Source organism: Hemicordylus capensis, chromosome 16, assembly GCF_027244095.1.
Source record: "Hemicordylus capensis ecotype Gifberg chromosome 16, rHemCap1.1.pri, whole genome shotgun sequence".
Lineage (NCBI taxonomy): Eukaryota > Metazoa > Chordata > Lepidosauria > Squamata > Cordylidae > Hemicordylus > Hemicordylus capensis.
This window is the reverse complement of record NC_069672.1, coordinates 16,399,984-16,427,068: the sequence shown is the minus strand read 5'-3', so window position 1 is coordinate 16,427,068 and position 27,085 is coordinate 16,399,984. Positions and strand designations below refer to the sequence as shown.

At 53.1% G+C, this 27,085-nt stretch overlaps 1 protein-coding gene across 15 annotated transcripts in view; it reads left to right on the top strand.

Annotated features, from left to right (window-relative positions):
• ARHGEF10L (Rho guanine nucleotide exchange factor 10 like) overlaps window positions 1-27,085 on the top strand; it is a 117,939-nt gene that overhangs the window by 62,250 nt on the left and 28,604 nt on the right. For all 15 annotated transcript variants that reach the window (XM_053280544.1, XM_053280532.1, XM_053280534.1 and 12 more), the window contains 6 exons: window positions 1,561-1,679; window positions 4,728-4,814; window positions 5,872-6,092; window positions 7,135-7,289; window positions 13,696-13,841; window positions 24,793-24,967. In XM_053280544.1, coding sequence (XP_053136519.1) covers window positions 1,561-1,679; window positions 4,728-4,814; window positions 5,872-6,092; window positions 7,135-7,289; window positions 13,696-13,841; window positions 24,793-24,967 — 903 coding nt within the window. The remainder of the gene's footprint in view (window positions 1-1,560; window positions 1,680-4,727; window positions 4,815-5,871; window positions 6,093-7,134; window positions 7,290-13,695; window positions 13,842-24,792; window positions 24,968-27,085) is intronic.

Genomic DNA, 27,085 nt, shown 5'->3' with positions numbered 1-27,085 from the left:
CCTCTCAGTCCTCTTTGGTGTCTGTATTCCCCAAACCACCTCATAGGTTCCCCCCCCCCGCCCCCTTTGTTCTTGTTTGTCCATGTACACAGTTCTGCTGTGGGTGGCTCCAGCGACTTCTTTCAGCTAGCTGCCTTTGGGCTGGTGTGTGAATGTGTCCGCAAATGAAGAACTGGGCGCCACTCCCAGATACATAAATTTCCCACTTCCCTCACGAGCGAGGGAAGTTCAGTTTGATTGTTCAGGAAGTCAACAGATGCTTGGGCATGTGATGCTGCCTGACTGAGTCAGACCCTTGGTCTGTCTAGGCCACTGCAGCCTGCTCTGACAGGCAGCAGCTCTCCGGGGCCTTTTGCCCAGCCGAGCTACCTTTTTAGTTAGGTAAAAAGGGGACCGAACTTGGGACCGTCGGTGTGCTCTGCCCCCTGAGGTTTAACGCTCCCTCGCCGTCTTGCTGGAATGCGTCTCCTTGCCTGCTTGAATCCGGCGTATCTGCCCAGCGTCACTTCTTGTGGGGTGGGAAGGGAACGAGCGGTTACTTTGGAGAAGCTCATTACCAGTTCTTGTTCCTGGCTTGAGTTGACTCACGGCTGCTCGAAGGATGAAAGCTCTCCGTTCACTGCCTTAAATGGAGCACGTCCCCTATGGAAGTTTACTGGGGGACCCCCCCCCCTAAAAAGCCCCGAATAACCCCACAATGTCATTGTTCTGAGTTTTCTGTTCTGAGCGGCTCCCTGCCCTCTGATCTCCTCATTAGCTGGAGGAAAGAGCCAGTTTCAGGCAGCCCTAAACTCTCTTCCTTTTTCAACTCCCCGGCTGGCTCCCTCCCGGAATGTGCTTCTGTTCCTTCTTATCTCCTTTTTCGGTTCAACTGCTGCCACCACTGCAGAAAAACCGCTGCTCCCTCCCTCTCTCTCCCCGCACCCCCCCTCTTTTTAATGGAAGAGAGGGGGGTGGAAATTCATTTGAAATCTTATTTGAATCCCCGACTTCCCTCAGGCAACGATGATTGGATTCTCTTGTTGTTTCTAAACAGTTTGTGGGTCTGTTTTAATCTGAAAGGCCTGCGGGAAAAATAACGGCAACCGGCACTTAAGAATAAGATGTGCTAAAAACTCTAATGTGGAGGAGCGTCTCCGTGTCTCGCCTGCCGCTTGCTTGCTTCGCTCACCCTACCCAGCTGCCGACGGCGGGCCTATTTTGCTGGGCGGCAGAGCGCAGGACATGGGCACGCGCCGTTTCCGTGCAGGAGAGGAGCAAAGCAAGAACTGTCTTTACCTGAATCCAAGACTAGCCCCAGCCCCAAGTTCTTTAATGTTGGAAATCAGGGGGTGCATGTTTTGGGTGGTATCTTAAATATGCTTAATAAATAAAGGCGCAACACAGTTTATGCCCATTTTATGGAGTGGAGAACGGAGGCCTGTGGAGCAGCCAGCCCTCGGCCGGGAACAGCTCACCCACTGCCCTGCAGAGGCACGGCTTGAGCCCTTTTCCCTCCCCAAGACCTGCACTGGACCCCCTCGGCCCGTGGAGTGCTCAGCTCTCTCTTCTTTGCTGCAGGGGAGGAAAACCAGCCCGGCTGGCTGTGCCCCGAAGAGGACAAGAAGAGCAAGGCCCCTTTCTGGTGCCCCATATTGGTCTGCCGCCTCCCTGCCTTCTCCAGGGCTCTCGACCTGCAGGTAAGAGGCCACGGCACCCTTTCCTGGCTCGCCCGTCCCGAGCTGTCGGGGCAAGAGCCGGGAGCTCGTGCATTGCTGAGCATGTGCATGGATGCTTTTGTGAGGCTGCCTTGTATTGAGTCAGGCCCTGGGTCCCCAGAGCCCCATCCTACCTGCTCTGACTGGCAGCCCTCCTCCTAGGTCTTGGGAAGAGAGGCGCCTTCCCCAGCCCTGCTGCCCGAGAATTCTTTGAACTGGAGATGCTAGGGACAGAACCCGCTGCTTTCTGTATGCAAAATAGGGACCCGACCCTATCAGTCTCCCCTGGACATACAAAGCTGGCTTGCACTGAGTCAGGACTTTTGTCCAGCAGTACTGGCAGCTCCGACTGGCAGCGTTTCTCCAAGCTCCTCCCCAAGCGCGGCTGCCTGAGGTCCTCCCAGCCAGATAGATGGACCAATGGTCTGACGCAGTATATGGCAGCTTCCTCTGTTCCTATGTAAGCTTCCTTGAATATGCTTGAAGGACAGGGCAGAAATATTTGAGAGGGGCGCTGGTCTAGTGGTAGCAAGCATGCCTTGTCCCCTTAGCTAAGCAGGGTCCGCCCTGGTTGCATTTGAATGGGAGACTAGAAGTGTGAGCACTGCAAGAGATTCCCTTCAGGGGATGGAGCCGCTCTGGGAGGAGCAGAAGGCCCCAAGTTCCCTCCCTGGCAGCATCTCCAAGATCAGGCTGAGAGAGACTCCTGCCTGCAACTTTGGAGAAGCCGCTGCCAGTCTGTGTAAGCAATACTGAGCTAGATGGACCAATGATCTGACTCAGTAGATGGCAGCTTCCTCTGTTCCTGGAGGTTGAACCTGGGACCTTCTCAGTGCAGAGTCTGTGTTTGGCCGCTGAATTCCATAGATTAATGATGCGCAGTGTGACGAAGCCCTTCCGTTTCTCCATCCTAAACCTCCTGCCCATCCGCTGCACGGGATGCTCGTGGCTTCTAAGACCGGGGGGCTTTTCTCTGCTCGCTGACTCCGAGAGCTCATGCCTCGTGCTAATAATATCGGCTCCAGTCAGCCCGATGGGGGGAACGGCCAGTGTGGTTCTCCCTGGGCCGCAATTAGCCACGGCTTCACTTGCCCCAGATAGCCCAAGGTTGCTGCAGAACTTCAGCAAAAGGGGCTGAGGGAAAGGAGAAGTCACTCAGAGGCCGTTCGTTCTCCAAAAACTGCAGAAATCCATACCGCTTTCTGGCAGCAAGCAAGGCAGCTGTCTTGTTTTGAAGCATCCCTGCCACATGCGTGCCCAGGATGGCTTCCTTGACTGTGCCAACCGTTGGAGGCTCCATCACTGAAGCTCTCTGAGCCTTGCGCTTGACGAGATGCCTCCCACAACCTGCCTTTGCCTGGCATGGAAGCTTTTTCTCTCTCTCTCCCTTGTGTCTCGCTCCTCTCTCAGCTCATTTCCCAGAGTTTCCTCACTGTCCGTTTTCAGTACTGGAACACGTGTAGAAACAGTGGGATATGACAGTGTGCGCCTGAGCTTGCACAGAGTGCCTCTCTCTCCCCGTTGGAAGAACCACATCTGGGAATAGAAAGGAGCTCTTGCACCCCAGGAGTCTGGCTTCTGGTCATGACTGAGCCCCAGAAGGCGTTAAGAGTACCCGCGCTGTCAGTGGGTGGGAGAGTGACTTGGGTCCCAATACTTCCTTCCTTCTTTGGAGGTCCCTCCTTTCTGGCCAGCTGCCATTTTGAAATGAAATCCAATATGGCTGAACACCACGCACTCGTTCTGAGCGTCTCCAGGATGACTGGAACGGACCAGATAGCAGAGCTTTTTGGCCAGGCTCTGGAAGGTGCAGGAAACCCGGGTTCAAATTCCCACTCGGCTGCAAAGCCTGCTGGGTGCTTGTCTGCGTTCTTTGAGATGATAAGCAGTCTCTGATGGGCTCCCCCCCCCAACTAGCTTGGCTTTCTGTCTTCAGAGGACTTCTGAATGTCGTGGCTTTTTTAGAAGAACCCAATTAGCAGTGGTGACGGATGCAAAGCTTTTGGGCCACCGGCTGCATCCTTCCCTCCAGCTCCAGAGGGACGGATCGTGTCGACGGAGGCTGTGTGCGTTGCCTCCTGAAGGCCTGGCTGCCGTTTGTCTAATTATACCAAATGGTGGCAGATTCCCCCCGGGGACGGCCGAGTTCCTCTCTCTTTCCCTTTTCGGCAAAGCTCTGCTGTTTTCATCAGGCTGGCTGCAGATTTTGCTCTTTTGATGGTCCACAGTTGATTTCTTCCACACACCCACCCGGGAGGAAAAAAAAGGATAATAGAGCCGCTGGAACAGTGGAACTTCTGTATGCCTGTATGATGATGAATCTACAAAGTCCCTTTGACTCCGTGATGTCCTTCCCTCCCTTCTGTCTACCCCGGAGGCTCCGGATTCGCTTTGTTGTGTTGTGTCCTCTGGCTTCAAAGGCTCACCTTTGGTGCAAGGGAGCCACCGTCCTTTTGGGGAAGGCATGAAGTGTGTCGGATGCTCAGCTGTCCTCCTCTCTGCCTCTTTTGCCTTTCCAGGCGGCTGTGATCCGTGAGGGGGAGCCAGTCCCCACCGCCTGCAAATGTGCAGAGTTTTAGCTCTGCAAATCAGTTCAGGGTCTCATCTTTCACGCATCCTGGAAAGATAAGAAGACCCCTGCCGGTTCAGGTCAAGGGAGGGGCCCGCCTTCTCGAAGACCGCAAGCAAGCACCCGGCAAGCATTTGGATTTGAACCCAGTCTCCCGTATCTCCCACACTTAGCCCGCTGTGCCATGTTGACCAACAGCCTCCTGTTGCCTGCAGTGGTCGGTCAGATGCCAGTGGGAAGTCCACGAGCAGGGCTGGAAACCAGCAGCCCTGGAAACCAGCAGCCCTTCCCTCCATTGTAAATAATCTGGTATTCGGTGGAAGGTTGTCTCTGATCTTGGAGGTTCCATTTAGCTGCTGTGGTGATCAGGCATTGACAGCCTTTTCAACACACCTCCCTTTGCCTCTGCTGTTTTCTACTTGTGACTTTCCTCTTTCTTATTTTCTAAATCCTTTTTTCAGCTTGGCACCGCGTTGCACAGCCCGGTCCATTCCTCACTGCTGGGTTTCTCGGCCGTCAGCACTTCCTTACCACAAGGCTATCTCTGGGTGAGTCTGTAGCGCAAATGGCCCATGAACAAAAATCGCAATGAGTATCAATTGAGGATGGTGATTATGATTGTTAAGCCAGCATGGTGCAGTGGTTAGAGTGTGGGACGAGGCCCAGGCAGACGCGAATTCAAGTCCCCCTTCAGCCATGAAACGCGCTGGGTGACTCTGGGCCAGCCACTTCTCTCCCGGCCTAGCCTGCCTCACAGGGTTGTTGTAAGGAGAAAAGTTCCCAAAGTGGTTTACATAGAGAAATAACAAATAAATAAATATGATGGCTCCCTGTCCCCCAAAGGGCTCACAATCTAAAAAGAAACCTCAGAGAGACACCAGCAACAGTCACGGGAGGGATGCTACACTGGGGGTGGGTAGGGCCAGTTACTCTCCCCCTGCTCAATAAAGAGCATCACCACGTTAGAAAAAGATGTCTCTCTGCCCAGTTAGCAGGAGAAACATAACCATTCACACTGTTCTGGACTCCTTGAAGGAAGAACGGGATATTCGCATAAAAATCTAAATTATTGTGCCAAAAGGTGTTTAGGCATTGTACATGGATTAAAAAGGATCTAACCACTGTTTGATCCTGAACTGGCCACAGTTGGAGCCAACCTTAGTTTCCCAAGTCCAAACAGAACAGGAAACCATGGTTCATTTACAATCCCAAAGCTTTCAGTCTCCCAAGACTTGCAGCGTCTTGTTGGCTGTTGTCTCAGCCACGGTTCAGGTGACCGTCTGAACCCGACCCTTGTCTCGTAGCAGAACCACTTGCCCCATGTCATACTTGGCATTTTTCTTCCTAAAGCGGAAGAGTCCTTCCCTTCCCTTCATGGGGAATATTGTAAAACAATCCAGGTTCAGGGAAGATTAACTTTCGATCCTTGCAAGCAAGCAAGAGTGGGCTTGGTTTGAGGTCCCTGCTTTCTGACGCTTTCTGGCTCTTGTTCTGTTGATGCTTTGCGAGGTATGCAGGGAGAGCAGCAGAGGAGTGGCTTCCGGGAGCCCCTTTGCTCAATCAAGCAGGGGCAGCCTTCATGCTCTCTCTCTCTTGGCCTTCCAGGTCGGGGGAGGCCAGGAAGGGGCCGGGGGCCAAGTGGAAATCTTCTCCCTCAACCGTTCAGTGCCTCGCACGGTGAAGTCCTTCCCGGTGGCTTCCCCGGTGCTCTGCATGGAATACATTCCGGAGAGGAGCGAGGAGGAGCGTGCCGGGGATCCGGAAATGGCTGCCGACCAGGCCTTGCCCGCACAGCCTGCCATCTACCTTGGGCTACAGGACGGCAGGTGAGGCATGCGGAGAGCTGCCAGGCGTCTGCTCCAGGGTCGGGCTCCAGGCGGCATGGCTCTGGGGCCTGGAGGAGCTGGAGATTGGTCCAAGGCGTGGATAGCAGGCAGGGGCTGAGCCCCAGAGTAGTATGCAAGGTGTCGAGGGCCAGGGGTAGGAGGGGTCAGGAGCCAAGGCAGCAGTCCCCAAGCCCAAAGAGAAGCTGCTCAGGAACCAAAGCGGAGGCGAGGGTTTTGTCGGGCCCAGTGGGCCAGGATGAGCCCTTAGGAACCCGCGGACTAGTGCTCAAGTTGGTATTGCAGCCCAGATGGTACCCTGGAGGGAATGAGCGCAGTGAAACATGGGTCGTGCGTATGCCCCAGTCTGCCAGCAGCCCGCCAACGCCGGGTATTTTGAGACATGCATTGGAAAGCCCTTCCTTTCAAGGAGCAATTCCAGATGTGCTGGTTGCGCTTACTTGGAGAGAAGGCAGGGGAGGAAGCACTCTGGACATCCTCCGAGGCACTCTCCTGTTGAGTAAAGGCCAAGTGTGCCGTCCAGTCGATTTCGACTCCTGGCGCCCACAGAGCCCTGTGGTTGTCTTGGGTAGAATACAGGAGGGGTTAACCATGGCCTCCTCCTGCACAGTATGAGACGATGATGCCTTTCAGCATCTGCCTAGATCGGTGCTGCCCGATATAGTCCCAGCAGGGATTCGAACCGGCAACCTTCTGCTTTTTAGTCAAGCATTTCCCCACTGCACCACTTAAGGTGGTCCTGTTGAGTCCCGCCCTGTATATTTCAGGCGTGATCTCTGGCACAGAGAGCAAAATCCTGAGCTCAGCCTCAGCCAGCATTGGCTTGGTTTATTCCCCCCAAACGAGGTCGACGCCCTTGCGTTTTAGACTTCGGTGAAAGAGAGAGAAAACCAGACCCGGCGGCTCCAGAAGGCGGCCACTAGGGGCTGCTCGTTCTGTTCTAGTTGGGGGCCGTTGAATCTGTCCTCTTTCCTCCACCGTGTTCTCAGCTGCTTGTGCTTCCTGTGCACATCTCTCCCGCCAGCATCCTGGTATACGGAAGCGTGGACACCGGGACGCAGTGCCTTCTGACGGGCAAGAGCCCCCGACTCCAGCCCGTCCTCTGCTTGAAACACAGCCCCGATTACCTGTTTGCCGGCCTGCAGGACGGAACCGTCGCGGCCTACGCGAGGAGCAATGGTGAGCATCTGCAGCTGCGGACACATGGCCAGCAGGTCCTTAGCTTGGTTCTTGAGTCCTGGCGCTTTTTCCACCCGGAAATGGCTTTTCTCCCAAGTGATGGTGGCCCTCCTCAGACAAGGACCGCTCCAGAGGCAACTGGCCCTGGAATGTCTCTCCCTTTTCCAAAGCAGCCAACGAGGGGCCATTTGGGCCGGTGTGGGGGCAAAGGGTTAGCCCCACATGCCACGACGCCACTTCAAATTGCCCTCCTCCTGGGGCTGCTCCTTGAAAAGACGTCGGGAGTGTCAGACATGAAACTTGCCTCATATCAGACTATTGGTTCATCTAGCTCAGCATTGTCTACACTGACTGGCAGCATCTCTCCAAGGTTTCTTATCCCAGGGGTCTGAAATCATTTCAAATTTGGGACTCCAGCATCTCAAATTCCAACTTCCTACATTACCTGTGTTGGTCTGCACTGGTCCTCAGTCCAGAAGACTTTCAGGAGAACCTTGGTTCAATGTCCCAAGAGCCCCTAACCCCAGAATTGCACCTATTAGATAGGTTTGTGGCTTTGCGGTTCCTTGAGGCTCCCCTCTGGGGGAAGGCGTCATCCGTGCTTTGTTTCCAAGTGCCTTTAATTAATTTAAAATCTATTTTAATTTCCTGCTTGTTGCAGCTGGGAAAGAGGAGTGGGGGCGGGGGCAGGGAAGAAGTCATCTCTTCCCCCTCCCTGAAAAAAAACATTTTATGCTAATTGGCTTTCAAAACGCGGCGTCTCGAATTTGGGTCTAGGTCCCGAGGCAAAACCCCAGTTTGAGAGCTCTGTAATTTCCTATTGATTGGCTGTCAGTTCCCTCCAGCAAGCGAGGACAGCGGCCGTTTTACTGCCAGTGAAGTCTGTCAAATGGGTTTTAATCCCCCTTCCCGGTAAATTTCCAATGAACAACAACACCCTTGCTGGGGTCAGTCCTGCTCAATTACGTGAGAAGTCGTTGGATGGCGGAAACGTGCAGCAGTGACACCCGGGTGGATTGGTGTAGGCTAGGTCAGACGCTGCCGTCTACCGAGTCAGACCCTTGGTGCAATATTGCCTTCACTGACTGGAAGTGGAACTCCAGGCAGAGGTGCCCCTCGGTAATTTTGGAGCCTGGACCTAAAGGCCTTGAGAGGCCCCCCGCTGCAAGTTAAGCATCATATTTTAACACGTAGGTCCTAGAGGACACAAACCAGGCCACCCAGGGCAGACGAAAGAGGATTTGGAGGGCGGGGGTGTGCGGAGGACCTGGACTTTGGCCCCGAAGTCCAGGGGTTAGAATGCCTCTGCTCCAGGGTTTCACTTGGATATTTCCCAGGCCTACCTGGAGATGCTGCCAGGGACTGAACCTGGGGCCTTCTGCGTGCAAAGCAGAGGCTCTACCATGGAGCTGCTGTCCATCCCTTTATGCGTGAGGAGACTCTCTTTAGGTTATGCTTACATAGAGAGTTATTTCAGCGTTCCTCGTCGTCATTTTGTGTCTGCCTTCCCCTAAAGCAGGAAGGAATGCCTCTTCCAATCCCGGATGACAATGTCATAACTATTATTTATTATTTCTCATGTGCCTAAGAAACAAGATGGTATACGTACATAAAATTAGCAATGACAAATCCTTGCACGCAAGCTTGCAAGCTAAAAAGGCAGAGACAGAAGGAAAGGGGGTACAGAAAGACAGCGAGGAGGAGAGGTGCTGATGAGCTAAAATTGCCACAGACGAAGGCAGGCCTGGGAGAGAAAATAGGTCTCAAGGGACTGAATCATAGGACTGTCTGGAGATAGCGAGCTCCAAAGAGGAGGTGCTCCAAAGGAAAGGAATGGAGGCGGGAGTCTGCAAGAGGCAACCTTGGTCTAGCTAAAAGAATGGTTTTTGAGGAATGCAGGACTCTGGTGGGGGCATAAAGGGAAACTACAGGAAGAGAAAAATGAATAAGAGACCCCTGGAAAGTGGGATTTGATACGGGAAGGGGAAAGGAGAAGAAGAGAAACAGGCTCATATTTGTGGGCAAGAAAAACGAGATGCCCTGCAGAAGGAATATTGATAGTTTCAGATGAGATGAAGGAAGACCAACTACCGTAACAGGATGTGACACTAATCAAGCCTTGATAGAATAAGGGAATCAACAAGCATTTTAGCAGTAATGCATTTTAGAAATATTATTGATAGCATGATTTAGAAAGGGTCTGAACTTGCAGGGCAGAAGTCAAAGAAAAAGAAAAACCAGACACCCCCAGATTCCTAGCATGCGTGGAGTAGGCAAGCTGAAACACTGCCGAGAGAAGGAACCGAAGAAACCGTTGAAGAGCCCTAGCCCGCGTAGCCACCAAGCGAGCCGGTGGTAGCCGTAACCAGACCTCCCCAGATGATCTTAATAGGCAGGCGGGTTTGTGACAAAGGAGGCATTCTCTGGACCCAAGCCATTGAGGTAAAGTGTGCCACCGAGTCGGTGTCGACTCCTGGCGCCCACAGAGCCCTGTGGTTGTCTTGGGTAGAATACAGATGGCAATATTACCATGGCCATCTCCTGCGCAGAGTGAGATGATGCCTTTCAGCATCTTCCTATCTCGCTGCTGCCCGATAGAGGTTACCAGCGGGGATTCGAACCGGCAACCTCATGCTTGCTAATCAAGTCATTTCCCCACTGCGCCATTAGAGAGCCAGTGTGGTGTAGTGGTTAGAGTGCTGGGCTAGGACCAGGGAGACCCGAGTTCAAATCCCCACTCAGCCTCATGAGACTTGCTGGGTAACTCTGGGCCAGTCCCTTCTCTCTCAGCCTAGCCTACTTCACAGGGTTGTTGTGTGGAGAAACTTAAGTATGTAGTACACCGCTCTGGGCTCCTTGGAGGAAGAGTGGGATATGAACTGTAAATAATAATAATAATAATAATAATAATAATAATTAGGTGGCTTAGCCGTTGAGGGCTTTATAGGTAACAGCAAGTATTTGAAATGAGGTGTGCAGCCCTGACACAGGCATGGTGGAACACCTGGAGCCCAAATGGAGAGAACTTTCCTCCTCTATTCACAGGCAGGTTTAAAATGCTTCCAGTTAATTGCCAGGCAAGCAGCAATGGGGTTATCCTCTGCAGCACAGCATCACTTGTTTCGGGGTGCTACCCCGGGGTTTTCCTCTCCCCAGTGGTGAGCTGGAAGCAGTTCCTGTGCCTCGTCAGGCGTGGATTCATCTCTCTTTATGCCCCTCTTCAACATCCAGTGTGTGTGTGTAGGGGGGGATGAGTCCCGTCCCCCCCATGCCCACCGCCTTCTCCGCTTTCCATTAAGCACCCCAAATCTGCTACTCTGAGCCTGCCCTCCGTTCCAGGGTTATAAGCGGATGTTTACCCAGAGCTTCTGAACCTCCACTTGGCAGCGGACTGCTTTTTATTAATTAGCTTCTGATAAGCCATTTAGGCTTTTTAATTAAAGTGTGTGAGTGGCGGGGGGTGGGGGGGTGGAGGGAAAGCAAAGTGTGGTGGTGGGTGGGGTGGGGGGAGAAAGGACTCCCTCTCCCAGGCAGATGCGGACGCAGCGCATGAACGTTTAATCTGCTGCTCACATCTGCGAGGGACAGCGTTAGCCCAGCTCCTGACTGGAGACATCTCCACTCGCGGCACACCTGGTGCTTGCTGGAATGGAGCTGCCTGGGCTTCCTCTACCTGTTCGGAATCGGACGGCCAGCGCTTTGGTTTTTGCTTTCTCCAAAGAGGCACCATTTTTGGGGTGGGGCCAATGGCGCCTCTGAAGGGCAGAGATTAAACAGGTGCATTGAGCTATATATATATAATTTTGATGCTTTCTCTGATGTTCTTCCCATGCTCCAAGCTTTATTTATAGTCCAGGTGTGCAATAAGCAAATGGACATCAGGAGTGCGTAAGGGGAGCTCAGCTGGATCAGGCCCGAGGCATTCTGTTGCCTTCGGTGACCAGCTAGATGCCTCCCAGAAGCCCACAGGCAAGAGATTTCAGCATCAGCCCTCTCCTGCCATTGCTCCCCAGCAGATGGTATTCAGAGGTAGACTAGCTCTAAACATGGAGGCTCTGTGCTCATGGTGAGCAGCTGTGGAGAGGCCTCCCACACTCCCACACCAATTTCCCAATCCCCTTTCAATAAGAACATAAGACAAATGCTTTTGGATCAGACCAAGGTGGGTCCGTCTAACCAGCTTGGGCCCTTCTGTATAAGGGGGGGGGGAAGAGGGTTATAATAAATAATAAACCTATTAATAAATAAACAGCACCCTTTCCCCGCACAGTGTCCTAACAGATGGGCCTGGGAAGCCCACGTGTGTAGGGCACGAACTACAACAGATTCCCCCTGTTGCTTCTCCTCCGTACCGTGTATTCAGAGCTACACGGCTCCTGAACATGGAGGCTTCACTAACCCAGCCATTAATACACTCTGTGGATTGGTCATGTTCCTTTTTAAGCCAACGCACTGAGTGGCCATCACAAGAGTCAGAGTGCAAAATGGCAGGGGTATTGCAAAGCCCAGTGCCCTGCCTCTGAGAGGGGTGTGGCAGAGAGACAAAAGCCGGTTCTGTGCACGTGGGTGTTCTTCGCGACTCCTTCCTAGTCCAGATGAAAAGAAGATGGCTCTTGTCGTCCAGCTGATTTTAGAGTGCCACGGAAACCCATTCAGAACCCCCTCCCCGGGTGGCATTTCTGCCCCTTCTCCTCATGAAGGTGGGAGCCGTGAAAGGCGTGCCGTGCCGTTGGAAGCTGGCCGCCTCTCCTCTTCCAGGCCCTCCTGGCTGAGTGTGCAACTTCGGATTCCATTTCAAGCTTGATCTTCCTTTTGCCCTTGCCGCTTTTGGCTTTCCGAACCCTTTGTGGAGTGCGGGGCAGGATTCTGCGGGCGTCCTTTCAAGGCCTTTCCCCAGCAGGGCCCAAAGCGCAGGAAGTTCTGGGGGCGGGAGAGGTCAGCCCCTTCCCGCAGCTGTGGCGGCTTCTTTGGTGGGGAGCTGGGCTCCTCCGATTGCCTTGATGAAAGGAGGGAGGCGGATCAAGTGAAGCCTCCCCCCTCGGAAGGCGGAGAAGCCATGCGAATGAGGACGTGATGGGTTAGGGTTAGGGTTAGGACGCCCGTTTGTCTGTGGTCCAGCACCCCCACTTGCTGCGTTTCTTTTTAATGTGTGAAGAGAGATCATCCATGGAGAGCGGAGAGCATCTAGGTCCCAAGTCCCCTCCCTGGCAGCATCTCCAAGAGAGGGCTGAGAGAGACTCCTGCCTGCAGCCTTGGAGAAGCCGCTGCCAGTCTGTGAAGACAACCCTGAGCTAGATAGACTAAGGGTCTGACTCGGTATATGGCAACTTCCTATGTTCCGATATGGATTGGTTTCCCAGTAGTGCCATTTGCAAACCAGCAGGAGGGCTGTAGCCAACATCTTTACTCCCCCCCCCAAGTCCATATGAACCTAAGAAGAACTTCTGGATCAGAGCCGAGTGGGTCCACGGAGCAAGCAGCCAGCTTCTCCCCACAGTGGCTAAGGAGATGCCACCAGAAGGTCAACCAGCAAGCCATCCAGGCAACAGTTCTCCCCTGTCTGTCCCCCGGCCGGCTGGCCACTGGTATCCAGAGGCCTCAGGAAGCCATGCTGAGGCTTGGTTTGGGCCGTTCTGACCTCTGCTCTGGTCACGGGGGCGGGGAGCGTTCCCATTCTCCCTCTTGCTTTTGGAGGAATGGAGCAGTCTGTTCCCTAGACGCTGGGAGTCGCGGCAGTGCGAGATGCAAGATGGGAATCAATGGCCACCACCAGTGCAAAGTCCTTGCCCTTGGGTGGCATCCCTTAGCAAATCAAACTTAACTTGAAAATAATGGTTGTGAAGGTGGGGTGGGGCGGGGGGCGGGGTGTGTTCTCCAAATAATGGCTTTGCAGCAGCTTCAGTATTTGGAAAGCAGGGTGGCTGGGATTTGTGCTGCAGCGTGCCTCTGCTTCCCCCCTCCCACCCCCGCGCCAGACGTTCTTCCTCTGCCGGCCCGATCGAGTGGTTTCTCAGACAGGCTGCCTCTTGCAGGGCCTGTCACAAAAATTAATGAGACGAGAATGACACATCGTCTTGTGTTCTGACAAATGTCTCAGAAATGATCTGTAATAATGTGTATGACGGGCTGGAAAGTCGGGCTTGTGGGTTGCCCGCCTGCTGCGTAGAAGCCCTTGGCCCCTCCCCGGCATTGGCTGAGCTTCTGTGATGTCACAGCACCGACATTCTAAAGGCTAGCGCATTTAGTGGGCAATTGTCACCAAACCAGTGCTGGCAGAGGGCTTTCTCTCTCCACCTCCCCTGCTGCCTTGACCCTCCTGAACTTGGCGGTAGCTTTATGTGGCGCCTTCCTCCCCACTTCCTGTGGGTCTCTCTCTGATCCCTCTCTCTCTCCTCCCTTGCCACAGGGAGCCTTTGGGACGTGACCGCTGAGCCCACCTGCCTGACGGTGGGGCTGGCGCCAGTCCGAACTCTGCTGACCTTGGATGACGCCGTGTGGGCCAGCTGTGGGAACCAGGTCACCGTCTTCGACGCGGCCAGTCTGAAAGCACAGGTAGGCCACGGCTTTCCTCTGCGTTTCCTCAGGGAGCCTGTACGACGAGCTGGCCTTCCGCCCCTGTGCAAAGGTGTTTCTCTTTGGACACGTGTTTGGCTGCTCGTTTGCTTGTAGATCCTAGGCACTCCGGGTGGGCACCTTGGTGGTGGTGGTGGGGCTCTCAAACATGGCCTTACAAGTCCCCCCCATCCCTCGTTTTTCTCTTTTGGTTAATTTAGTTTTGATCGTTGTTTATCACTTGGGTGCATGACATGTTTTAGGGTGCGAGCTGCGTTGCTTGCTGTTCAAGGATCTAAGAAGCGGGATGGGATGAGGCTGGAGGCCCATCCTGTTTCCCACAGTGGCCCACCAGATGTCCCTGCTCGTGTCCCCTCTCCTGCCGTTGCTCCCCTGCAACTGGAATCTGGAGGCCTCCCCTTGCCTTTGAGCCTAGAGGTGGCCTGCCGCCATCCCGACTAGTACCCACCAGTTTGACAGACGGGTCCTCCAGGAATTTGCCTAAGCCCCTCTCAAAGCCACCCCAGCTGGTGGCGGCCGCTGCTGCCGCCACCACGCCCCTTGGCAGATCATTCCCCAGATGGTGAAAAAGTACTTTCTTGGAAAGGTGAGCTATAAATGCCTCAGGAGAGCAAAGCAAATCGTGGACTGGCCGCGTTGAACTCAAAAACCTTGAACCGCTCTGCATATTCAGGGGGCGGTCGTGGTGAGAGACCTCAGTGCTTGCTCAGAACCAAGGCCACCGGGGCGGCAGCTCCGACCACTGTGTGGCGCTCTTGCGGCATGCAGAGTGGTGTGCAGTTCCCAAGCCTCCACCGAAAGCCATCCCCTTCTCTCCCCAGGCCGTCTTTCATAACCGAACCAGCCGCCGCCGCCGCAGAGGCATGCATGTGTCTTTATTGACTCTGCAAATTTCTTGGTTGACCGGCCCTGCAGCCACCGCCCCCCCCCCCCCCCCGCTCCAACCCGGAGCATTTCCATTCTATTATTCATGAGACTAGCGGGCTGCCTGCCAGGAGGCTGCCTGACCCCTGCCGGCTTCTGACTTGGAGGTCAGCTGTTGGATGGCCAGGGAGCACATCTGCCTGTGCAGGGAGGAGTTTGCTGCTGGCAACGCCCCTTGTGGCAAGCATTGGAGCTCTTTTGCTCACTTCCTGGGCTCGGTGGCCAGCCCCGTGTCTCTGCTCCTCTCCCTGACTTGTTCTGGGCACTCCTTTTCAAAAGTGGTCTTTCGTGGCCTTGGAAAAGGGCAGCTGAAATGATGGGGGGGGCTGGGGGGCTGGTGTGCTCTCCTTGCCAGGAGAAGTGTTGGATTTTTATTTTATTTTTTAAGTTTAGGGAAGAAAAGGATTAAGTGGGGTACGAACAGAGATTTATAGAATTATCCACTGGTGCAGAAGTAGTAGGCAGAGAGGAGCTTTTCTTCTGCTCTCAGAATATTACAACTTGGGGATCATTCAGGGAAACTGGGCAGCCATTTCAACATTGATGAAAGGAAGCGTCTCTCCACACAACACAAGATTTAAACTCTGGAATTTGCTGCCACGAGGCGTGCTGATGACCGCCGTCCTCAATGGCTTTTTTCAATGGTTAGCTATACATCTCTGGAGGGAATGAGCCCTCTCCACAGCTATTGGCCGCAAAGACAGAACAGAGCCTCCACGAACAAGCGAAATATACCTCTGAATGCCAGATGCTGGAGGCAACCGGCAAAGAAAAGCCATTGCTTTTATGCTCTGCTTGTGAGTCCCCAGAGGCACTTATCAGGAACTGGGTGCTGGGCTTGGAGAACCTTGGAGGGCATGTCAGTTACTTGACAGATGAAAAGGGTGAGCCTTGGCCATGCCAGCAGGGATCAGTTCCTAGGGTGCCAGGTGCTGAGCTCCAGCGCTGAACAGGAAGAAGCCTTCTGTAAAGCGCCTGGATCTCTGGCTCAGCTGGAGCGCCAGGCGCAAGGCCTTCTCATTGACCCTCAGGACTCCCGTCTGTAAAATGGGCACAGTTCCAACTAGTCTCATATAAGGCAGCCCAGACGAACAAGACCAAGGGCTGGGAGCATGCAGTATCTCTCTAAAGTGCCCTGGGTGCACGGCCAGGGCATGGGATCCTGCTACACATATTTATATACCACTTCCCAACAGAAGCTCCCAAAGTGGTTGACTTGGAAAATGAATAATCCGTAAGTGGGTTCCCTGTCCGCAAAGGGCTCATAGTCTGAAGCGGAAACAGAAAGTAGACGTCGGCAACTCTGCCGCTGGAGGGACGCTGAACTGGGGCTGGTGCGGGATGGTTGCTCTCCCCCTTGCCCACAAAAATGTAAGGGGATCAGCACTTTAAAAGGGGGCCTCCTTGCTCACTTAGTGGGGTTAGAAGGGTGTTGTCTCTGCCCCGTGGATCTCACCAGGGCAAAGCTTCCCCGTGGCCGAGGGGGTGTCTTGTGCACCTCTAGGGTGGTCAGGGCCTTCCTCAGCATTCCCCGTGGCTTGTTTCTACTGGAGAAAGCAGGAGGGTCCTTGGAGCAGAGTCCGCTTCCTCTGCACTCAGAGCCTGCCTGACCTACATCTCTCCCTGCCTGCTGCGCAGCCGGCTTCGAACGCGTTCTTTCACGAGGCAGTAAGAGCCCAATCTTCCACTCGGTGGTGCTGCCGCCGGGGTCCAGCCGGGGTGGGGGGGTTGTATATAAATCAAACAAATGGATGAACAAACAATAGAGCAACCAGCCTAAAACAATGTAAAAACACATTTAAAAACAGATTAAAACCAGTTTTTTTTAAAAAAAACAACAACACCACACATTTAAGAATGATTTTAAAACCCTGGAAGGCCAGGCCAAACAAATAAGTTTGGCCTCTGCTATGAACTCGGTGCCCTGATCAAGCCCCCAACACGGCCCTGCCCAACCTCCTTTGAAAGTGGAGAAATTTCCCAAAGCAGGCAGCTGAAAACCAAGCAAGGCCCCTTTAAAGACCAAAGGTACTCCAGGAAGGAGAACTTCCCCTTTCGTTGCCAGGCCCAGCCCTGAATCCTCCAGCTGAACTCTGGCCATGGTCCTGAAGGGGTTGGGAGCTGGGAGCTGTCCAAGGTATGTCGGGACACAGGGAGCCGCCTTGGACCAAGTAGATCATCGGTCTTTCGGCCTCAGTATTATCTGCTCTGACTGGCAGCAGTTCTTCAAGGTTCCAGGCCCCAGGGCCTTTCCCAGCCCTCCTTGGAGATGCTGCTAGGGACTGACCCGGGGACCTTGTGCATGCAGAGAAGGGCCTCTGCTGCCACAGAGCTACAGCCCCAAACCCCCAGGACATCCCTGGTCTGTTTCTTGGGAAAGGCAGCCGCAGTCCTGGAGCAGGGCGCTCTCTGGCCGTAGGCAGGCTGCTCTCTCTCAGCCTCAGTGTCCTCGCGGCCAGGAACAAGATGAAGCGTCGTCATCCCGACTTACTGACATGGGCTACCTACGTCCCTCTGCTTGGAGCTGGATGGGGACCCCGTGGGATTGTGCCACGGCTTAGTCAACCTCTGTGGGACACACAAACTGTAGGGACATAGGAGGCTGCCATATACTGAGTCAGACCATTGGTCCATCTCACTCAGTATTGTCTACACAGACTGGCAGCGGCTTCTCCAAGGTTGCAGACAGGAGTCTCTCTCAGCCCGATCTTGGAGAAGCCAGGGAGAGAACTTGAAACCTAGATGCTCTTCCCAGAGTAGCTCCATCCCCTAAGTGGGGGAATATCTTACAGTGCTTACACTTCCAGTCTCCCTTTCATATGTAACCAGGGCAGACTCTGCTTAGCTAAGGGGACAAGTCAGGCGGGCTACCACAAGACCGGCTCTCCTCTCCTTGAGGCCATGGTTTGGCCAGAGTTGTGATCTTGGGGTTTGTAGTGGGGGGGATTGGAAAAGGAGCAGGGAGTTGCTGATCCTCCACGGGTCTGGCAGGTGACACACGTGGCTGTCCAATGATTAAGGATCACTTAGCCATATTACTAGCCTGGCGTGGAACCAATTTATCAATTAATTGACCACTGGAAATGGTGGATGGCTTCTTGGAGCACCTCAAGGAAGGTGTTTTGTGGAGGATGAAGGTTATTGGGGGAGCGGTGAGTAGGGAGGGAACTCTTGGTGCTTCAACCCGGAATAGGCACAGGCACATTAAAGGATAACATGGACAGCCCGGAAAACAAACCAATGGATCCTAGAACAAATCAATCCAGGATTCTCACTCGAGGCACAAAAGACCAGGCTCAAACTATCATAATTTGGACACATTATGCGAAGACCCAGCTTCCTTGAGAAGTCTGTAATGCTGGGGAAAGTGGAAGGAAAGAGAAGAAGAGGACGGCCAGCAGCAAGGTGGATGGACTCCATGAATGCACCACTGCATGATCTGAAAGGCCAAGTGGAAGACAGATCACCCTGGAGAGAATCTATCTAGGTGGTCGCTAAGAGTTGACACTGACTGGACGGCACTCAATCATGTTAAAGAAGAGAGTTCCTCTGGGCATCTGCAGAGTGCCTTTCCCATGCTGCTCAGCAATCTCAGCCAGGAGAGGGGGAAGCATCCAACTGTCCTCAGGGTGATTATGTGAACTTGTCTCAGTTTCCCTATCTGGTCCTTTGGATTGCCAGGGACAGGGCTCACCTGTATTGTAATTACTGACTCTCTGTTAAGTCTTGACTGGATAAAGAATTAGGCATGCTAGCTAATTGCAGGTGTGTGTATGGTGTTCTTTTAAAACCCAGATGGAAGGTGTTCTGCCATTGGATGCAGTCGGCAGCAGCTACAAGAAGTAAAAGTGCCCACAAGTGCTGGGCAGTGTGGATGATGTCCCTGTGTCTTTCTCCCACATCTGCTGCTTCTTCCCAAAAGGAAATGCCAACATTAGTTGTTGCTGTTTGACATTGTGGTGTGTTTTCAGTGGGTTTCCACACTTTGGAAACCTGGTCAGGTTTTTTCCAGGTGTTGATGCCAGGGAGAGTGGTGGTGTGATGGTGCATTGATTCCCAGGATTGGGTAGAAGAAGAAATAAAATTCAGCAATGCTATCAACGGAAGGAATATCAATAGTCATTTCTGGCCTCAAAGGCAACCGGTGGAAGACGTGATTGGAGAATTAAAAAACCACCCAAGTTGTTTTTTCAGGTGGGGAAAGAAATAATGCGGAACTGTTTTCCATTCTGTGTAAGAGCAGATGGGGAGCTCTTTGGATACAAGCCCTGTAGAGAAAGCCTTGGGTTCTGCGGTTGACCGCCATTTGAACTTGTACAGCAATGTGTGGAGATCTTCAGGACAAATTTAGATGGTTGGAGAAGGTCCATATTCTCCATGCCGGGGATTCTGAATTGGGGATGGTGGAGGCACCACGTGCAGCACGCGGCCAAGATCAGGATCGAGATGCCGTAACGAGGAGCCCTTGAATTCTCAAAGTTGCCCTGAAGTTGTAAGTTCTGAGCTTCCCCTGGCAGTCACTTTGTGACGTCTCCACAACGAAGAAAGGTGTTCTCTCCGTGCTCTGAGGCACCCCTGTGCGAAGGAAGTCCTGGAGGCCTCAGGAAGGGAATTCCACGCAGCGTCTGCAGTGCTGCGTATTATAATGCTCTTTGGTGCTGCTGGGGCGGAGTCCGAGCATTGAGAAGTAGATCCCGGAGATGAGCTCAGCAGTTCAGATCCTCGGAGGGAAAGCCTTGTTGTGTGCATTTCCCCCTGTCCTTATTGACTAGGGGTCAGTTCCTGTTTGGCCCCTGTTCTTCCTTCTTGGGGATACATTTAAAACACTCAGCTGCGTGTCAGTTGAGCAGGCTTTCTTCAGAGTCCAGCTCCCCCCTTGGGTCTCCCGAGTGGGAAATCTCTGAGTGGGGCAGTAGCCAGTGACTTTGTGGGAAGCGGCCTTGACAACATGGAGAGGCATTTGGCAGAAGGTAGACAGAGGGAGCCAAAGAGGTTGAAAGTGACGGAATTCTGTGGAGGGGGTCCACTCTTGCTTTGGAAATGGAGAGACATCACGTCTTGGCTCTAGTGCACATGCATATTTAAAGGCCTGCGCATGAGCGCTAAGCCACCATGTGTGATGCGGCCTGCCGTTTCTGTTTCAAACTGTTGGAAACAGACTATAGAGAACAATCTAGTTTTACCTTTAACCCCAAGAGCAAGCGCCCTCCTTCCCAGCTCTTGAATCCACAGAGAACAAGCCAAGGCAAAGTGATTTAATACATTGCACAAGAGAATGCGGCCGTCAGCAATATGCAGTCATTAAAGGACATTCTTGTCACATCCTGTTCTCATAGTGAGGAGGGCCCCCCCCTTCCCAGTTACAATTACCAAAGACTCTTCTCTGCCTGTATACTTTCAGCATTCTCCCTGACTTGCTGCCTTTCTCTGTGCAGGGAGTGCTTTTCTACAAAGGAGCATTTAAACAGTGACACCCCGCCCCTCGCCCGTGATCCTCCTCACCTGCAGTGAGACCTGGGCTTTGCTGCTAACCCCACACTTCTGGGGATGGCTAGCCCTTGCTGTGTGAGGATACTTTTGTCTTCCAACCCGCTTGTTTTAGAACGCGCTGTGTCTGTTTCCTCCGAGCGGTGGCTGTTGGCACTGGCTGTGCTTTGGCACCGTCTGTCACGCCAGGTTTGATGCCTCGTCAATACGAATATGACTTTATATGCCTCCCTTGCTGCCTGGGAGGATTTATAGAAGCTCCGTTTTTATATAGACATTTCGAGGTACATAAATGCTGCTGTTGCCGCCATGGGTAGGGTTGTGTCAGCGTTTTCAATATAATATTTGGGGGGTTTTGGGGGGGGTTGTGTGTTTTTAATGCAGGCAATAAAAAGATTGCTGCTCCAAGCCGAGATGCGTAATAGAGGAGCTCAGTCCAAGTCGGGAGGGAAAAACCTGTATTTTTAGCCACAGGGGAGAACTGGGTGGTTTGATTGAGTTATAAATGCATAGCAGACGCGGGGAGGAAGGTGCCAGAGAGGATGATTTGAACTCATGGCTTTTGAAGTCCTTGGAATGAATCGGAGACGGTGGCTACAAAGGGGCCCTCTGCATCGGAGCTCGCTGCTGCGTCTTCTCCCCAAGTGTTCAAAGACAGACGGACGGGCTCTGGGGGTTTCCCGGGAGATGGAGACCAGTCTCAGGCACGCTTACGACACCTCGCTTTAGCCTCTAGCCGGCCACGTTTGGCACCTGACAGTGCCAAAGGAAGGGCCTCGCAGCGGAAAACATCGCATGTGAATCTACCCGCGTCTTGCCCAAGCCGATTAGAATCTGGCTGGCAGGTTTGTAAGCCAAGCCAAGCCGTGCGCTCCGGTGGGACTTCTTCCCTCTCTCTGTCTTGCTCTCCCTCCTACCCCCCTCGGGACCGCCAACCTTGAGTGCGTCCTTGAATCGCACTACCTAGCAGCCCTTCAAAACGCCCCGTCGTCCCTCCGGCTTCCTGTAACTTCTCCTGCCCGTGCCCCCCCCCCCCGCAGTCCAACCTCTTCTGCATCCCTTCGGGGAGAATCCGTAATGCAGCAAAAGGTCAGAGCTAGAAAACGAGAGCTGGCGAAGCCCTCAGAGGGCTGTTCTCTCTGGATAGCTTGAAGGCTGAGGTTTTCCCCCTCCGTCCCTGCTGGTTAATTTCTACCCAGGCAGGAGCTGGGGTGCAGTCTTCCTTCGGAAGCACATGCCTCGATGAGGCAGGCTGCCTTGACCCCCTGCATTTGCGGCGCCTGGCATACGAGAGCCGAGTTCACGGAGCTCCTGGTCCCCGGCAGTGTCTCCAGTGAGCAGGGCTAGGGACAGAGTGCAGGCTCCCAGAGCAGGCAGCCCTGAGCTCAAAGGGCAACTATATGACTTGATACAGGGCAGCTCCAGAGAGAGAGGGAGGGTTTTTTTTTTTAGCTTGAAGATGGATCCCACACTTGGCATTCAGCAGGCCCCAGGTCCATCGCCAGTTACAGAAGTCTCAGGCACTGGGAAAGACTTTGAGAGCTGCTGCCAGCCAGAGCAGACAGCTCTAGAGAAGAGGCCTGTGGGCTGGCTTGGGCTGGCAGCTTCACCTGGGCGGGGTTGACCATGTGGGGTTGACCTTCACTTGGAGGTGAAGAAGCGGGCATCACACGTTCTGTGGCCAGTTGAGGTGACCTTGACCGTTGGCCTTCCCTGGCTGCTAGCCTCCCAAAGCCAGAGGAGGACCATAGCTTTGCAGGCAGGAGATCCAGGTGCAGATTCTCCAGGTAGGTTAGGGAAATATCCCGTCCGAGGCCCCCCGGGGGAGGGGGGACCTTCTGGGCCCGTCTGCCCAGCTCAGGACTCTGTAGAAGAGAGATTTGCCCATCAGCTGGGAGCGCCAGTTGCACACACAATGCAATGTGAAGGAATCACACTCTCCTAGCCTCACCCGCCTCCCAGGGTTATATATGAGGATAATGTTCCATGGAGGAGGAAATACAACACACAAGCATGAGAAACAGGGAATTTACTGGAGCCCAGAAGCCCAGCAGGGGCTTTCAGTTTCCGGTTCTGAATTCTGCTCTTGGCTAAATGCAGCCAAGTCCTAGGACACAGGGACATAGGCAGCTGCCATCTACTGAGTCCGACCCTTGGTCTATCTCGCTCAGTATTGTCTACCCAGACTGGCAGCGGCTCCTCCAAGGTTGCAGGCAGGAGTCTCTCCCAGCCCAGTTTTGGAGATGCTGCCAGAGAGGGAACGTGGAACCTTCTGCTCTTCCCAGAGCGGCTCCATCCATCCCCTGAAGGGGAATCTCTTACAGGGCTCATACTTCTAGTCTCCCATTCATCTGCAACCAGGGCAGACCCTGCTTAGCTAAGGGGACCAGTCATGCAATATCACAAGACCAGCTCTCCTCTCTACAATCCCCCCCTCGCTGTCCCTGCTCCCATAAACCACCTGCGTCTCTCTCGTTCCTGTGACGCATCCTTACAACTTGCTAAACAGAAGAGAGAGAGAGAGAGAGACACACACACACACGTTGGCCGCCTACAACTTGCAGAATTACTCCATGTAAAAATGTCACCCATGTTTTACGTGCTGGATTCCAGGCAAGGTGATGGGCGGGCAACTTTGACTGCAGCAGGTGATTGCTTGCTGCTTGACAAGGAAGAGAGAGGGAAGGAGGCCAGGTAGGGAGACGTAAAATTCCCGGCATTAGAAACTCTGCGTGGGTTTTGCGAGATGGCTGGGAGTGAGGAACCACACAGGCACGTTCTTGGTGGGGTGGGATCGGAAACAACATTTCATCTCTCTGAATTTTATTCCTGTAATTAGGCTTCTGGCGACTGGATATCTGATTTCCTCAGTCACAGGCACATATTAAAAATACGAAATTTTGGGTATGAAAATCTGCAGGGAAGGAAATCGGACTGAATTTGTTGTCGTGTGAGAGCGAAAACAGATGTTGCTTTAAACCCATTGCTTGGCCCTGCATATTTGCATTAAAAGAGAAGAATCAAGCCCCCCGAAGCTGGCTGTAGGGGAGATGCAGATTTGGACCTCAAAGGGGTAGCATACCCCACACTGCAACCTGCTATTAAGTTCCCCACCCCAATAATGCCATTTTGCTCTTCTGCTGTAACTTGGGTCTCTGGACCACAACTCCCATCATCCCCAGCTCAAAAGTTAGGGCCATTGTTAAGGCCATTGTGGCTGCGGGTGATGTGATCCAGCAACATCACAACCCTGCTGTAGTTAACTTCTAGAAAGAGAGATTTAGGGACTCAGCATCAGCTGAAAGTCATCCTAGCCCAGTATTGTCTACACTGAGTTGCTGCCAGTCAGTGACTGTCTCCAGAGCTGCTGCCTGTCAGTGTTGGGCTAGATGATTTTTAGCTTTATTCTGAGGCCTCTAAGGTCTTTCTTTATCTTATCTGGAGATGCTAAGAATTGAACCTGGGACCTTCTGCTTGCACTGAGCTATGGTCCCTCTGAGCTTCTCTGCCCTGGAAGCCCTTTCTGTGTTGAGGAAACTTTGCATGTGCTCAGAGGCTCATTCCCAATTCCCCCTGCTTCTCATGCTTGATGGCGGAGTGCTGGCATTTTATTCTGGGCTCCAGAAGACCCGTAAAGGCCAGAGGAGGAAATAACTACAAGCCGACACGCCAATGAATTAAGTTCTTGGGTTATTGCATCTTGGAGGACTCCATTTCTGCCGTCAAACTGTTTTTTTTACCTTTCCTTCCACTTGCGAGATTCTGAGGACTGGTGGAATGAAACCTTTTCTTTTTAAAAGCCCAGAGGGGACGTGGGCAGAACTTGTTTCTCAGGAACCACCACCACAAGAATCCATTTCCTCCCATCTTTCTTTCTTTCTTTAATTGAATTCTGACAGCCGGCATACCTGCTCTTGTTACTGGCTAGGTTTGGAACAGAGACTGCCGCTTGACGCTGCATCCCCCGATTCTCCTTCCTCCCAGCAGGAGTGGGGAGAGAGCGGCCGAGTCTTACGATTTTATGCCCTCCCCAAAACTCAGGCTCTCTTGGAGTTAGCCCAATGTGTAGGAGTGACTAACCCAATTCATTGTGGTGGGGGGGGTGATGGGAGTTGTAGTTGTAGTTCAAGAACAGCTGGAGAGCCAAGGGTGCCTACCCCTGCCATGAGGAAATAATCCTTATTTTTGGCTTGACCCTTAAAACAATCCCACATGCTGGTCTCTGCAAGCACCGACTGGCCTATGGCTGAGAGGTCAAAGGACAACTTTCAGCCCAGCCTAATTTTTATAGCATTCCCAGCTTTAGCAAAACATCGATTATATGCCCACCAGATTTAAGGTTTTAGAACATTCCCGAGTCGATGTCTGGAAGACAGGATCTGAGGTTGAAATGCCCTATTGCCTTTATTTTGGATTTGTGCAAGTGTGTGTGTGTGTGTGTGTGTGTGTGTGTTCCTTTTCTTTCCTGCATCAGCCTCTGGGCTGTTCTCATTCAGTCTCCCATTCTCTTCGTCCACAGCAAATATTCGAGGCCCACCCAGAAGAAGAAGCCGGCGTCACTCACATGATCAAGGCAGGCAGTGGCGTCTGGATGGCCTTCTCTTCCGGCTCCTCCATCCGTCTCTTCCATACGGAGACCCTGGAGCATCTGCAGGAAATCAATGTCGCGACGCGGACCACTTTCGCCCTGCCAGGTAGGGGGGCAAAAAGGGGGAGGAGAAGCCCTGGGATATTCCAAGCGAGGATCGCCATGGGACAGCATGCTGCCTCTGGTGCGGGGTGTGCCATCTGTATGCTCTGCCAAAGATTTCCCACGACAAACCAGGTGCATTGCAAGCCCCCCATGCCTGGTGGGGCTTGTGGCACGTGAACCCAGCTTGGCCCTGGCAAGGTTTCACCATCATGGGAAGCCATTCTCCGCCAGTTCTGGCCCCTTCCTCTCGGGGGAGACTGGTCAGGTGGGACTCCCCCAATATTTCCATCCCCATTTTTTTGGAAAAAAACCAAAATTGTGGATATGCTTAGAGCATTTATGTTTGGGGCAAACCGGCAAAATGCGGGGAAGGACCAGGGGGCTTTGTGGCGGTGTGGAGACTTGAACCCAGGTCCCCCCAGGGCAAGCCCACGGCTCTGTCCAGTATCCTGCTTGGTCTTTGTCGAGATCCCATTGCTCTTCTGGAAAGAACCTGCCTTTCTATGCAGATCGCAGAGGTTTGGAGTTGTTGGAGGGACCTTGGATGTCTTCTGCTACACATGGTCCCTCTCTCACACACCATGCCTCTTTGTGTGTCTCTGTGTGTGTCTTTCCTCCCTCCCTCCTTTCCAGCAGGAGGGTCCTGGCAGAACTGGGCTTCTCAGCCCCATTCCCGGCTGCAAGGGTGGTTATCCCGAGCGCCCGGCTTCCGTGCCTGGCGTCATGGTGCCTGGGCTGCTCTCAGGGGCTTCGCCACCCACCTCCCCAGCTCCAGGGCTCCGTCTCAGACGCCTCCCTCAACCTGAGTTCCGACCCTTTTCTGCCTTCCAGCTCCCTCTGGGCTCAGCCTGCTGCCTCCCTGCTCCGCCCCGCAAATCTGTCATCTTCCTTGCCATTTCTCTTCCCTTCTTTCTTCCCTCAGGGAATAAGAGTGGGTTGCCTCTGCTGGGGAGGAAATTGCCGGTGCTGCATAAAGAGGGAGGAGGCAGGAGCTGGAGAGAAGAACCACCCTGTGGACAATGGGGCCTCTCCTCCGTGATTCGGGACTTCTTGCTCCTGGTCGCTTCTGCCTGCCTCTCCTCTCTTCTGCATTCCTGGCAGCCGGGCCACTTCGTGCCGCAGAAACGGCCAAGGGGGAAGCCGTCGTAAATTCTTCATTCGTCTTTCCACTTCCTCTCCCCTCAAGCCTTTTAGATCTCCCCTCTTCCACTTTTCCAACTACAAGATGGAGTAATCGTGTAATTAGTACTAAATGCATTACTTGTGTAAAGTGTTTGGTAGGGTTTCTTTTTTAAAAAAACAACCAAGGCCACGGTGGAAAAAAATTTATTGCTGCTTCTTTCCTTCCCCAGCGTGAGCTTTTTAGAAAAGTATTAATGCATTTCTGGACCTAAAGCATTCTCATCCTTTTTAACTATACAGGCCATTAATAAAGTTTTGCAGAGCAGCTCAGCCTTTTAAAAGATGTATATATGCACGAGCCATATATCGCTCTGGAGAGTCCGACATTGCAGTGTTACGTCTTTGCGATGAAATATTTATTTGCCATTAGAATCCCACGTCCTCCTTTTGAAGGTGGGGGTGGGGACAGAGGAAGGGAGCCATTTAACAAAAGTGTCCTAGTGGTTGCTCAGGTCAGGATGTGAAGTGTGCATGATTTCTTCCCTGTCACTTTTGCATTCTTGCTCCAAGGAGGTTAGGATGGTGAATGGGGTGGAGCCCTCCTCTTTATCCTCACAACAGTCTTGCGGGGTAGGTTAGGTTCGACCAGTAGAAGGTTTGTGGCCCAAAGTCACTCAGGCAGTGCCGGGACCTTGTGGGGAAACTGAGAACAAGGGATGGGGCCATTGCTCAGTGGGAGGGTCCCTGCTTTATGGACGGTCCCACCCTGGTGGCATCTCCAGGTAGGCCTGGGAAGAAGGACTCCTGTCTCTGGCAGTGAGTGTAGACAGCCCTGAAGGTGCAACTCAGTAGAAGGCAGTTTCCTACATTCCTTCATGCCCAAGGTCAAAATGAAGGTCAGTGTCAAAGAATGCTTTTTAAAAAAAATGCTTCTCAAGGTGCTTCTTTGCATCTTTCCTCACACCTTCTTTCTTGTGAGAGGTGATTCACCTTCCTT